This window comes from Rhinatrema bivittatum, chromosome 3 (assembly GCF_901001135.1).
Source record: "Rhinatrema bivittatum chromosome 3, aRhiBiv1.1, whole genome shotgun sequence".
Classification (NCBI taxonomy): Eukaryota; Metazoa; Chordata; class Amphibia; order Gymnophiona; family Rhinatrematidae; genus Rhinatrema; species Rhinatrema bivittatum.
In genome coordinates this window covers 286,232,730-286,245,442 of record NC_042617.1, presented here as the reverse complement: position 1 = coordinate 286,245,442, position 12,713 = coordinate 286,232,730, and the positions used below count along the sequence as shown (strand labels likewise).

Genomic DNA, 12,713 nt, shown 5'->3' with positions numbered 1-12,713 from the left:
TATCATTTGATTGTTCTCTGTATCTCGTTGTTTAAAATGTAAACTGGAGTGAAGGCCTTCACCAATACTTCGGTATAAAAAAACCTATAAATAAATAAAATAAATAAATATGAAAGGGATGAGAGAGAGATGGAGGAGTGGAAGAGCTTGAGAGGTAGAAACGGAGGATAAAAGATGCTGAGAGGGAGGAAAAGATGACTGGGAGGGGGCTCAGAGCCAGAGAAAGGGAGATAAAGATGTTGGATGCAATTCTCCATCCACACCAGTTCCCTCAGTCTCTTTTTCTTCCAAATTGAGACCTGATTCCTGAACTCCTTCACTCCAGCACCCCACTCCTCTCTTGAACTATAACAACACTCCTGGTTGAACCTCCTTATCTGCAAACATCTCTCATCTCAGTATCATCTCAAATCATTCTCTTCTTAGCAGCCCTGTTTATTTTTTTTTGGGGGGGAGGGGTTCAGTCTTATATCTCCCAAGCTTTGATGCCCTACAACCTTTATACAGAAAGTCTCATCACCCTCCATAGTCTTTGGCTTCTGAGTGCAGTGATATATGGAGATTGTGCTTGCTTATTCATTCATGTAGAAAAATAAAACATGTAATTAACCATATATTTATTGCTTTCCAGCTAAATTTAGAGCAAATTCGGATAAGAGGTAAACATTATCAAAACATGATTTTTATATTAATGTCTCTTTCTTCTAAGCTTTAGATTGTATCAGGCTAATGCAATATCGTGCGCTGAGCCTAGTGCATAGGTTAATGAATGTTTGGACGTGCATTTTGGAAGTGCGTTCATAAACCTGATTGCAATAAGGAGATCAGCACGTCCAAAATGTGCCTCCAGACTTGCACATAGCTAATAGCGCTCATCAGATGTAAATTCCATTAGCCATTACCCCACGATGCAAAAAAACCCCGTGCAGCCGAAGCACACTTTTTAACTTGTCAAATTTTATACCTGTTGGAGCAGGCTTAAAGTCTTCCCACATGTCAAGGACTCAACTTAAAAACAAAAAATGTGCTTTTCTGTGCTTCTACTTGATAGTATGATGCAAAAAATGTCTTGACATTAAAAAAAAAAAAATTTCAGCGCACACAATATACATCCTCAATATACACGCTCAGGAGCATGTATATTGTGTGTGCATATTGTGCCAGTAAATTAGCTGCTGGGAATAAAACAGACACTCATAAATTCAGCATCCGTTTTGGTAACATGCATACACAGGGCACTTTATTAATATATTCACTGCTTTACGTACTGCTGATTGGTCCATTCACTGTCACATGTCAATGAAAGGTTCAATCCCCTTTCTGAAGGCTGTCCGGAAATGGGATTGGTGCATCCCTTGCGCTCTGCATCGGATGCCCAGAGCAGCCTGGCCAGAGCTTCCTCCTCCATCCTCTGGCAGGGATGTTCCCATTTGGTTCTTTTCACTGACAAGGATGGGGGAGGAAGCACTGGCCAGGCTGCTCTGGGCACCCGATGCAGAGCGCAAGGGATGCACCAATTATCCATTGTGTGTCCTTTTAGCACGGCAGCTCATTTGCATATTGCATTGAGCACCCAGGAGACGTGGATGTGCACACGTTTAAAAATATGTGCGCCCATTTTGGATGCACGTTTTTACATGCATGATATTGCATTGGCCTGTGACAGATATTGTATTGCAAAGGTAAAGCAGAAGAATAGGGACCTGTTTGTTTGACATCTGAAGGAGGCAAATTAATAGAGAACTATTAAAGGAAAAAATAGTGCAATACCATGAAGCTAGTGGATAAAAGGAATCACAAAAGGAAGATCTTGCCAGGCAAAATTGATTGTTTTCTTTGATGAAATGACCACAGATCAAGGGGTACAGTAGATGTGGTCTATCTGGTTTTACTAAGACTTTTAACAATTTTCCACACAAAAGACTAGTGAGTGAGTTATGAGAGTTAGAACAAAAATTATAAACTAAGAGAGAAGTTGTTTAAGCACCAGAACAGTTATGGACCATGGTGTCCAATCTGGTGAAGGGAATGTGGCCAAGGTAATGCCCTAAGGATCAGTGCTCGCCCTGATCCTTCTCAGAGTCTTTACTATTGACATTGTGAAAGGCTTAGAATGGAAAAAGTGCCCATTTCCAGATGACTTGAAAATCTGCAGTAGTAGAAATGTCAGGGGGATAATTTTATTTAGTTATTTATCTATTTTAAAAATGTATAGACCACATTATCCCATGTCCAAAGCATCTTCCATTGAAAACATTCTTAAAATTACATGAACAACAAAAAAAATTACAATAAAAAGCAGCTGCTCTGAAGATTTATAGTTAAAGTGTAGGGTGACTTTTAAAAAACTGAAAGAATGGAACAGCTTAGTAACCCAGATAAATCCCATTCCCTGTATGTACCCGGATCAGTCCAGACTGTGGGTTGAGCCTCCTTTCCAGCAGGTGGAGACAGACTAAAACTTGAAGGATGCCCTATATCAGGACAGAGCCTATCCTCTAACCCTTCAGTATTCGTCTGTCTCCAGCAGGTGCAGCAGCTCACCCTTCGTTCTCTGCTTAGGCTAGTCAGCCTTTTCTTTTTTCTTCCTCTCGGATCAAGCAAGTATTTATTCTTATTTTCCTTAGTAGTATGGGACTTCTTCTTTAGTGATTTTTTCCTTTTCTTCTGTGTTTGACGGTTCCATCTCCCAGCTCTTGCCGGTCTCAGGGGGGCTTTGCCCCTTGTGCGCTGCATAACCTGAGTCCGTTCCTCTTCCAGGTGTGGGGACAGAGTCTCTCCGGGTCTCATCTCCCCCCCCTCTGGCTGCCGAGAGGGTTTAGAACCCGACTGCTGCGCTCAGTTAAAAAAAAAAAAAGTGAATAAATATTTAAAAGAGGAATTTCACTTATTATAAGTTGCAGGTATTCCCCTACCTCCAGCTTATTTGCAGCAGTAGACCCATATTTTTCTTCTTCGGGTCTCAGGAGGCTTGAACCAGCAGCCAGACAGGCAGGAGTTAGCAGGATTCTCCCCTGCTTCACTCCTGGCCTCCAGGCTGTCAATCAAATTGTTTCTCTGCAGGCTTTTTTTCCTCAGAGCGGCTCTCTCTTTGCCGCGGGCAGGCAGCCTGCCTCTTTTCTGCCAGCCCCCATCAAGTTTTTGCCGTGGGGATTTCTTCTGTGCCTCCCTGCCGGGTGGGGAAGGTCCCTCCTCGGCAGGGAAGGCAAATTTATCCCGGGGATCTCGTCCCCAGAGCTTGGCCAGGCCGTTCTCGGGTCGGGAAACCCGGGAACGGTGGCCATTTTGGATTTTTTATCGGCTCCGTTTTCGGAGCTCCCTGGGGCTGGGGGGCTGATTTTTTTGCAGCTACCCCCTATTTGAGCCCCCCAGCCCCCCAGGAAGGGTTTTTTGTCACCCCCTCGCCTCCCCCTTCCCCTCCCCCACCCGGGATTTTTGGGCTTGTTTTTTCTGTGTTTTTTCCCTCCTCCTCCTGCGTAAATTCCCTTTAGTGAGCATGCAGGAGGAGGTGGCAGGTCCCCCCCTTGCCTCCCCCTGGGACAAATCAATGTAAAATTAATTAATTAATTGATTAATTAAATCGGTAATTCGTAATCGATTTAAACAAAAATGTCCCCACTCCGTGCCGTTCATAGTTCGGCCGGCTGCGGAGCCCCCGGGGTCCCTTAGGCACGGGTGGTCCCGGAGGTGCCCCCTCCCTGCCCCCCCGATGGATCCCAGTACTCCCGGATCCTATAGACAACACGGTTGCGTTAGCTAATCTTCCTGGTGCCGCCTCTTGCTTACGGATATGGCCCCGGTCCTGGCGGGATCCTGGTTTTGGCAAGCGCCTTCTCCTTCCTTCCACGCCCAAACAGTTGCGCCTGCGGCTTTCGCAGGCTCCACGGTCGGGCCGTGCCCTGAATGAGCTTCCCCTCCCGGTGGCATGCTTTGTTTAAAAAAAAAAAAAAAAAAGGAAACCCCATAATCACTCCGTGGACTCCTTCTGCGGTCGCGTTTCAGGAGGGTTTTTCCCTGTTTTCAAGCAGCCTCGGTATGCCTGCTCGAGGCTCCTTTGATGCGCTCTCTGATGTTTTAGTGCCGGGGATATGTTCCACTATTTGCTGCAGTTCCTGCTGTGGGCAGGTCTCACATGGGGTCATCGGCAAATTTCCTCTGCGCCCGGGACCTCCTGTGGCCAGAGGCTGCGCATTCGACCCTTCTCCACCTCCAGCCGGAAGCGATTGCCTCGGAGATGTTCGCCACATGGCTCCTCAAGCTGCGCCACTGGTCGGCCGCTCCGGCCTCCTCAGCCCAGTGGGGTACGTTGCCATTCAGAGGTAATCTGTTCCTTGTCCAGGACCTTGAGAGACTAGGGATTCCTTAGGGGACGGTAGGGGCCATCAGCTCCCGGTGGCCCGTCCGTAACCATCCTGGTCCTTTATACCCTCTAGTCCACGCTTTCGGGGCCAGAGTCGGTATACCCCACGTGGGCATGGTGACTCCTCAGGGGGGTTTGTCCTTTGTGATCACAGTTTTTGTCGCAGCATTCTTGTGGGTGCCATCACTCTCGCGAGGGTTAGCCCACACGCTCAATCCTTATGCCTGCACATACTCCGGAGTATCTTTGCCTCATTCTTCGGTCCCCTTTTGAGGCGGTTGCCTTTCCCTCTTCTCCGCGGACTGGGTCCGGCTCCGGTCGGACCAAGGGGTCCTCGACGTTCTCAAACATGGGTACGTCTTCGCCTTCCTCGAGTTTGGCGGGATCTTTTTTCCCGTTTCCCCGGGTGGTCGGTCCCTGCGGCATACGGTGGAGCAAACCCCCGCCAAGCTCCTGTGTCTGGGCGCGGAGGCCCCGGTCCCAGCCAACGTACTTGCCGCAGGCCACTATCCTATTTTCTTTGTTCACTCTTAGACCTCACAAGAGTCCCCGGGCTCTCTGTTCCCGCTTCTCCGCATGCACACCCTGTGAGCATACTTGTGCCGTCCTGCCCCGGGGCATTCCTCGCCCCACTCGTTTCTCACAGTGGCATATTCCATTTTCCGTTTCATCGTGGCTGCCATAGTCTCTTCGCGCTCGCGTCCTCCGCCGGGACTTCGAGTTCTGGGCGCTTCCCTTTGGACTCGCGATGGAACCTTGCATCTTCACCAATGTCTAGGTGTTGATGGCAGGACTCCTCATCTACTCTTATCTAGGCATCTGGCGCGCCAGGGCCAAGGCGGAGGTTCTTTGTCGGCGGTCGATGTATCACTTGCTAGCTCTCTTTGCGTCCCTGGGGTGGATACTGTATTTCTCTTAGAGCAATCTTCAGCCCTTCCCGGAGTTAGAGTACTTGAGAATCCACTTCGACACCCGGGTAGGCAAGGTCTTCTTGCCTCGTGCGCGGGCCCTCAAGTTGTTCGGCCGGTTTCAGAGTCTGCCCTTGCTTCCTTCTTTGACGGCTTGTGCCTGCCTGCATATCTCGGGCTCCTCGGCTCCTACCCTTGACCTAGTCCCTTGGGCCCTTGCTCCAATATGACTGTTCTAAATAACTTTGCTGTCCCGTTGGCAGCCACTGGCAGAACAGTCTCACACAGTTCTCCTGTTCTTGGGCTCTACCGTCGCCGTCTTGCAGGGGTAGATTCCCCCATCTTCTTCTTTTGCTACCGGGCCTACCTCTCCAAGTTCCCCAGTGGACGATAGTGCCCACGGATGCTAGTCTTTCGGGCTGAGGCGTGGTCTGCCTCTCCCAGTATGCCCAGGGAACCTGGCCAGCGTCTCCGTCTCGCTGGCACATTACGGAGGCTCGGGCGATGTTCCTAGCTCTTCTGGAGTTTCTTCCTCTCATACGCGGCAAGGTGCTACGGGTCTTGCCCGACAACTCCACCACCGTGGCTTGCTTCCATCACCCAGGTGGCGCTCGCAGTCCGTGAGTGGCCCTGGACACCAGCCTTCTCTTCGCCTGGGCAAAGCGACACCTACAGTGCCCGGCGGCCTCCCACTCCGCGGGCTAGGGGAATGTTCAGGTTGCTTTCTCCGTCGTCAGTCGCTAGATCCCGGGGAGTGGGAATGCTTTGGCTGAACCATGGTTTTCTCATCGACAGGTGGTCCCCTCCCAAATGGGCCTCATGGCGACTCTTCTCAATACCATGGTAGATTGGTTCTTCCGCTGGAGGGACCACGGCTCGGCAGGCGTAGTTGCCTTGGCTCTCCCTTGGCCGGCGGTACGTCTTTTTCTACTTCCCGCCCCCCGTGGTCTCTGGTCGGGAAAGTTCTCAGATGGATAGTTCTCCACCTGTGTCCCATGGTTCTGGTAGCACCCGAGGGGCCGTTCAGGCCTTGGCTCGCAGTTTTTCTTAACCTAGCGATGGTCGGACCTCTACGGCTACGCCATCTTCCTCGGCTCTCTAGTCAGGGACCTGTATTTTTCGAACAGGCCGTTCACGCTTGTCTAGCACCCTGCCTTTTTGAACGGCGATGTCTCCGGTGCGAGGGTTTTTCGGAGGAGGCCGTCTTCGCCTTGCTTCGGGCCCGGAAACGGTCGACTCCCTGGCGTACGTGCGCATCTGGAACGTGCTTGAGTTTGTTTGTGCGAAGTCGGGTTTTTCGGCGTACTCCGCACCGATCTCGTTAGTCCTTTCTTCTCCAAGGCAGTCTCTCAGAGGGTCTTTCCTTCGCTCTCGGCGCGTACCAGTCAACCCCCTCAGCTCTCTCCTGGGTCGAGTGGCAGTTCGTCCCTGAGCGGCCACCCGTTTGCGATTTGGACTTTCAGGGGCGTCAGGCATCAACATCCACCTTCTCGCCCACTTGTCCATCGTAAAGTTTTCACTCGGTTGTTCGGACCCCTCTGTACAGCTCTGTTCGACCCTCTCCATCGCATCACCCTGCAGGCCCTTACGCTTAAGACTGTCTTCTGGTCTTATCTCCTCTGCTCGTCAGATCCAAGCGCTGTCCTGTCGGGAACCCTTTTTGCGATCTTCTGACTCCAGGGTAGCCCTCGTACGGGCCCTTCCTTTTTGGTGAACCTTTGTCTAACTTCTTTGTCCTTCGGTCGGCGGAACTCCCCGCATTTCTCCTGTGTCTGGTGACGGTCCCCGTTATCTTGATGCCATACGGGTCTCAGTTACCTCGCTTCCATACGAGTTCTCTTGCTCTATTTCCTGGTCCCCAATGGCCTTCGTGCATCGGTCCATCTTCCTGTTCCCTAGAGTGGGTCCAATCGGGGAAAGCCGGCTTCTGAGTCCACTATAGCGCGCTAGTTGCAGGAAGTGATCTCTTCGGTTGTTCTTTGTCATGGCCTGGCGGTTCCCCGAGGGTCTTCCGACTCATTCTTTGCGTTCCTGAGCTCCTTCTTGGGCGAACATTCTTTGTTCTCTCCAAGGGCGATTTATGCAGTTCATACTTGGGCGTCCTTATCTCTTTTTGCTCGACACTATCGCCTGGATGTGTAAGCTCTGCTTCGGTTCTTTTGGGCTACCAGTGCTTCGAGCGGGACTGTCTTGATCCCACCCGTTTTAGGGAAGCTTTGGTACATCCCACAGTCTGGACTGATCCGCGTACGTACAGGGAAAGGAAAATTAGTTCTTACCTGTTAATTTTCATTCCTGTAGTACTACGGATCAGTCCAGACACCCTTCCCTGTTTGTCTATTTCTGTCCTCTCGAAGCAGTTTTTTCTTGCAGATCTTCAGAGTCTATCTCAATTTTGTACAAAAATACTGAGCAAAAACACCGGAAGCCTTGGTTGTTCTCATGCCAAGAATATGCAAGAGTGGGTAGTTACACCATGTTCCTTACATTTTTCTACAGTTGCTCCATTGAGCTTTATGGTTACTTGCTTGATCCTACTTTGGTTTTCTTGTTTTCTGCTTTGACATACGTTATACTGAAGGGTTAGAGGATAGGCTCTGTCCTGATATAGGGCATCCTTCAAGTTTTAGTCTGTCTCCACCTGCTGGAAAGGAGGCTCAACCCACAGTCTGGACTGATCCGAGGTACTACAGGAACGAAAATTAACAGGTAAGAACTAATTTTCCTTTGAAAATTGACTTCTAACTTTTCAGCCATAGAAACTATAAATAATTCTTCATTTTTTCTTTTTTTTTTACAGATTTGGAAATAAAATTGGAAAGGTAAATGGATCTGTCACATTGCTTAAAGTAATTTTTCCGTCCCATGTTCTGCACCAATCATGGGGCCTTCACCTGCTGCTTCTATCACACGAGCTGCGGAGGGATGCATGCGTGGTGTGTGATGTCATCTCTCAGGGACCATCGAGATCACTGAGGATGCGTGAAGTCACCCGTATAACCTCCATCCCAGTTTGTTCATTCTCATTCTTTTCAGCAGGAGGGAACTTGAGCTCTTCTCGGGCTGGAGGTTTGGAGAACTGGCTCTGGGATGATTCACTTTACCATGCCATTAGATCAGAGGGATTTAGGACCGCTTCCATTCTGGGGAAATCACAGATTTTGCCACAGTTCCTGAAAAAGAAAATATCCACTTCAGCATTTCTTTAAAATGCAGTAATTGCTGGCAAACTCTGCCTTTGATTTTGTCACATCTGCAAATTCTTCTCCAGTCCACAGTAGATTTTGTTGCAAATTGCATCATTATTTGGAGTAAACTATGATCCACAGGTTATATGGATATTCCAAAAATAAAGTGGGTTACAAACGTATAATGAAAAGAAATATTCCTAAACCAAATTTTTATGTCTTTATTTTGTTAGCCCCTTCCTTCCCTTAACGGTCTCTTTTGACCCACACCTCCTCCCCAGATGGTCTTGCCAGGCAGCACAGGAAACAACCCTCACTCCAAGGTGCATCCTCAGCAGTGCTGATTGATTGGTCGGGGCCATCTTCCCTTCCTCTCTGGTCCTCAGTACGGCACTGCCCTGCTGGCTGGGTGATCTGAATATGAACCCTTGTGCTGTGGCCTGAGCCATGAGCCAGATTTTATTGGATTTACACATTCTTACTGGTGATTTAAATACCAAGATACCTGGAAAAGATTCCCCTACCCCGGGCTGAGAGACTGAAGGGCTTTGTAGGGAGGATGCTAGACTTTTTATGTACTTATGCCAGTCTTATCCTAACCATCTTCTAAATGATTTTTCCCCTAAGAAAAGAACAAGAAATGGAAGCCCTCACTTTGGAGCTCCAAAATAATTTGGACAATTGGGTGAGTGCCCTGTCAAAAATCTTGATCTTTTAAAATATGTAGAGTTCTTCTGGCTTAATTTTAAGGGCTTGATATTCAAAAGCCCCAGGGAAATACATGAAGCCATGTTAGCCCTCAAACATGAGTTATATTGCATATATCACGTGATATTGCTGAGGTAGAGCACTAATGCTGCGATATTGCATGATATACATGATATTTTGCATTTGTCTCGGCTGTGTGGCTGAGGTCCGATCCCTGGACCTTGCCCAGTCACAAAGCTGGATCAAGGTCATGTTAGTGCCATTATGGAAAATGGCACCGACTGGGTGGGGTGCTAGGGGACATCCCGGCCCAGACGAGGGATTCACTACCTAATTTGAAGGTTTGGGGAGTGCAGGAGGAGGGTAGGGGTGGGGGATGGTGCTGCAAGGTGGGGTCGAGTAGTGGGGTAATGGTCAGGGCCATCATTTATTTTATTTGGCTTTCGGTGGCTGGGTATAGGGAGGGAGGACCAGGAACCTGTTTGACTTAGAGAGGTGGGGGTGGGTATGGGAAGGGGGTCGGGACCCTATATTTTATGGTTGACTTGGGGATGGGGGTGGAGGGGCCTGTATTTATTTATTTATCTATTTATTTATTTATTTTAAACTTTTTTTTATACCAACATTCATGTGCAAAAGAACATATCAGATCGGTTTACAGCGAAACGAGAAACAGCATTAAACGAATGCATTACATCGAACAAGGGATAATGGAACTGGTATCAAAGGGTACAAATAACATAATTTAAGGGTACAAATAACAAAAAATTAAAGCTAAACTTAGGTAGGACGCCATGTCAGGATCAGGAGACCAGAACGCGAAAACTGAGATTTGGTCTGGATACAGATGTGTCTATAAGGATGTGATTTGGTCTGGATACAGATGTGTCTATAAGGATGTGATTTGGTCTGGATACAGATGTGTCTATAAGGATGTGATTTGGTCTGGATACAGATGTGTCTATAAGGATGTGATTTGGTCTGGATACAGATGTGTCTATAAGGATGTGATTTGGTCTGGATACAGATGTGTCTATAAGGAAGGATGGGTCGATTGAAGATTAAGTAAAGGCTTGACTGAAGAGCCAAGTTTTGAGTCTGTATCATTTGAGTCTGTATCATTGCCGCACGGCAGTATTTTTACTTTTTTGACCATTTAGGGGGTTTGGGCCCCCTCTTGTGGAAGACCTGGCTTGAGACGGGGGTCAGCACTGACTCCCACTCAACCTCCCAGTTTATCCACCATTTTTCTGGGGCGGGGGGGGGGGGGGGGGCAGTGGCTGTTTAAGGTGATTGTGGTCCCATGAGGTTGAGGCCACCTTTGTGTTAAAGGGACGCTCACCACATTCTTTTGTCCGGTGGTATTTGGACGTGAGACAAAAGAACGTGCCATACAGCCATAATGTTTTTTCGGAGAAGGGGCCCCCACTATCACGGTGACCCCCCTCCTTGATAAAACATTGTGACTTAGTGGCTCTAGGCCTACGTTACATAAATAAGACTGATCTAGCTAACATACATGGGATATTCAACGGCATGGCTATGACACCGAATATACCCAAATAAGTTTAAACTTAACTTGATAAGTTTTATCCGGCTAATTTTAGACCTACTATTCAGCTGCAGCCACTTGGCAAAATAAATCCTTACTTATCCAGCTAAGTAGTGCTGAATATCACCTGTCAAGTCTTTGACCCTTATAGAGTCAAATTTTCCTTCTTTCTTGGTTAATTGTAAACCGGTGTGATGTTTTCTACGGACATCGGTATAATAAAGTTCATAAATAAACAAATAAAAATAAAGATGAGTGATGCTATTTTTTCATTTCTTTTTCTAGCAGGATAGCATGGCATTTTTTGATCGGAAATGTAAGTATTTACATTTTTTTCCACCTTTTATTGTAATCTAAAAATGCCTCATGCGAATTCAACAAAATTACACAACAGCACATAAAACAAAGTTAAACCAAAATAAAACAAAAGAGTATTCCTAAAAGCACAGACACACGAGAATGAGGGCAGTAGCATCACTAGACAGAAGTGCATAGGGACAAGAGGGAGATGAAGTAGGAATAGGGGGCAAGCCAAAGTGACATGACATTTCTATACATCAGGCCCACTCCCTGCAGCACGACCACCCCTCAATTCCTGCATGCAGCGGCGGTGTGCACATTTCTGTACCATGGCCATGTATGCAACTAGGGCCATAGCAAGGTATTTGGGAACACAAGACAAACTCTCAGTTTGGTGATCCCCCTTTATCATCTCTGTGAGTTGTAAAAGAAATCTAAATGCCACGCAGAGGCCTCAGGCAGGAGAGAGAGGGACAGGAAGGTGACCTCAGTCCTGTCCTCTTAACATCTGCATCAGTGATCTCCACACACTAATGGAGAGATTCTCTGCCCTAGGACTGAATCTAAATTACTCAGAGATAGTAACACAACAGAGGAGAGCGGATAAAGACCAATTGGCCCATTGAGACTGCCCAGTTCTTCCTGACACACTGCTAAGTGTATATCCCAGCTGCTGTTGAAGCTTGACTGCTTGTAGGGTATCGCTCCTTAAACAATCTGGTAATTCCAGGGAAAGTCTTCAATTGCCAGCAGGGTGGGAAATTTAATTGAGCTCTTGAAGCCTGTTAAATTTACAGCACATTTACAAAGGGAAAAAATGGAATCAGTCTGTGATGTTTGCCTTTGAAGATCAGTATCTGCAATATCGTGCACTGATAGAATCCATATACTCTGGACCTGCTATTTCTATGGGCAGACAAGTGGGGACAAAATAGCATGGAAGCAATGGAAATCACCTGTATGTCTGCTGTGTTACACCCATTAGCTACCTGCGCCCAGGAAAGACTCTTTCTTTTTTTCATAATTAACTGTTTATTGAGAAAAACAAGTAGCAACACTATCACTTTTACAACCTTCACACATAAGCTCTGAAATACAGTAATATGTGAGCATAATGCAAACAATAAAAATCTTTACAGCCAACAAGCAAAAAAGGAATGGCTGTGTTCTTTAAACCCAGAACCCTTCAAACCCCCCCCGGTCATACTCAGTGTAAAGACATCAGGTAAGACAGTGTCCAGATGAAGAATGATTGCGGATAAGGCACAGAGAGAAGAATACTAGCGAACAGTACAGGAAACCATGGGCAAAAGCTTAGATAACTAGCAACTTGGAGTTGAAAGCCTGTATATCCTCTCATTTCCCAACACTCATCGTGAACTTGAGCTTCCACCGTAAGTAGGGATACCGTATCCTCTCAAAACTAGTTAGCCTGTCATTTCTTATATTTGTTAATTTCCCCGTATAACAAACTCTGTCAATTCTGGAACATACATCTAGTAAGGAAGAAACTGAGGACTTCTGCCACCAGAACGCAATCTCACATCTGGTAGTAGTGAAAACCTGCTGTACCCAACATTGGAAAGACTTATCTCCCACAGCTCTTGCTATGCACAGTAAGCAGATTTTGGGATCTCTGGGGACTGTGAAACCAATTAATGTGTAAATAAAGTGGAGCACGGCCTCCCATAACTTAA

At 47.3% G+C, this 12,713-nt stretch overlaps 1 protein-coding gene across 1 annotated transcript in view; it reads left to right on the top strand.

The window, feature by feature from the left end:
- The first annotated feature begins 634 nt into the window (after positions 1 to 634).
- The window catches only part of LOC115088750 (extensin-like), a 34,634-nt gene continuing 22,555 nt past the window's right edge, over positions 635 to 12,713 (top strand). The window contains exons 1-4 of the mRNA XM_029596985.1: positions 635 to 659; positions 8,069 to 8,090; positions 9,084 to 9,141; positions 11,002 to 11,032. Of these exons, the coding sequence (XP_029452845.1) occupies positions 9,097 to 9,141; positions 11,002 to 11,032 (76 nt within the window). The 5' untranslated portion in view covers positions 635 to 659; positions 8,069 to 8,090; positions 9,084 to 9,096. The remainder of the gene's footprint in view (positions 660 to 8,068; positions 8,091 to 9,083; positions 9,142 to 11,001; positions 11,033 to 12,713) is intronic.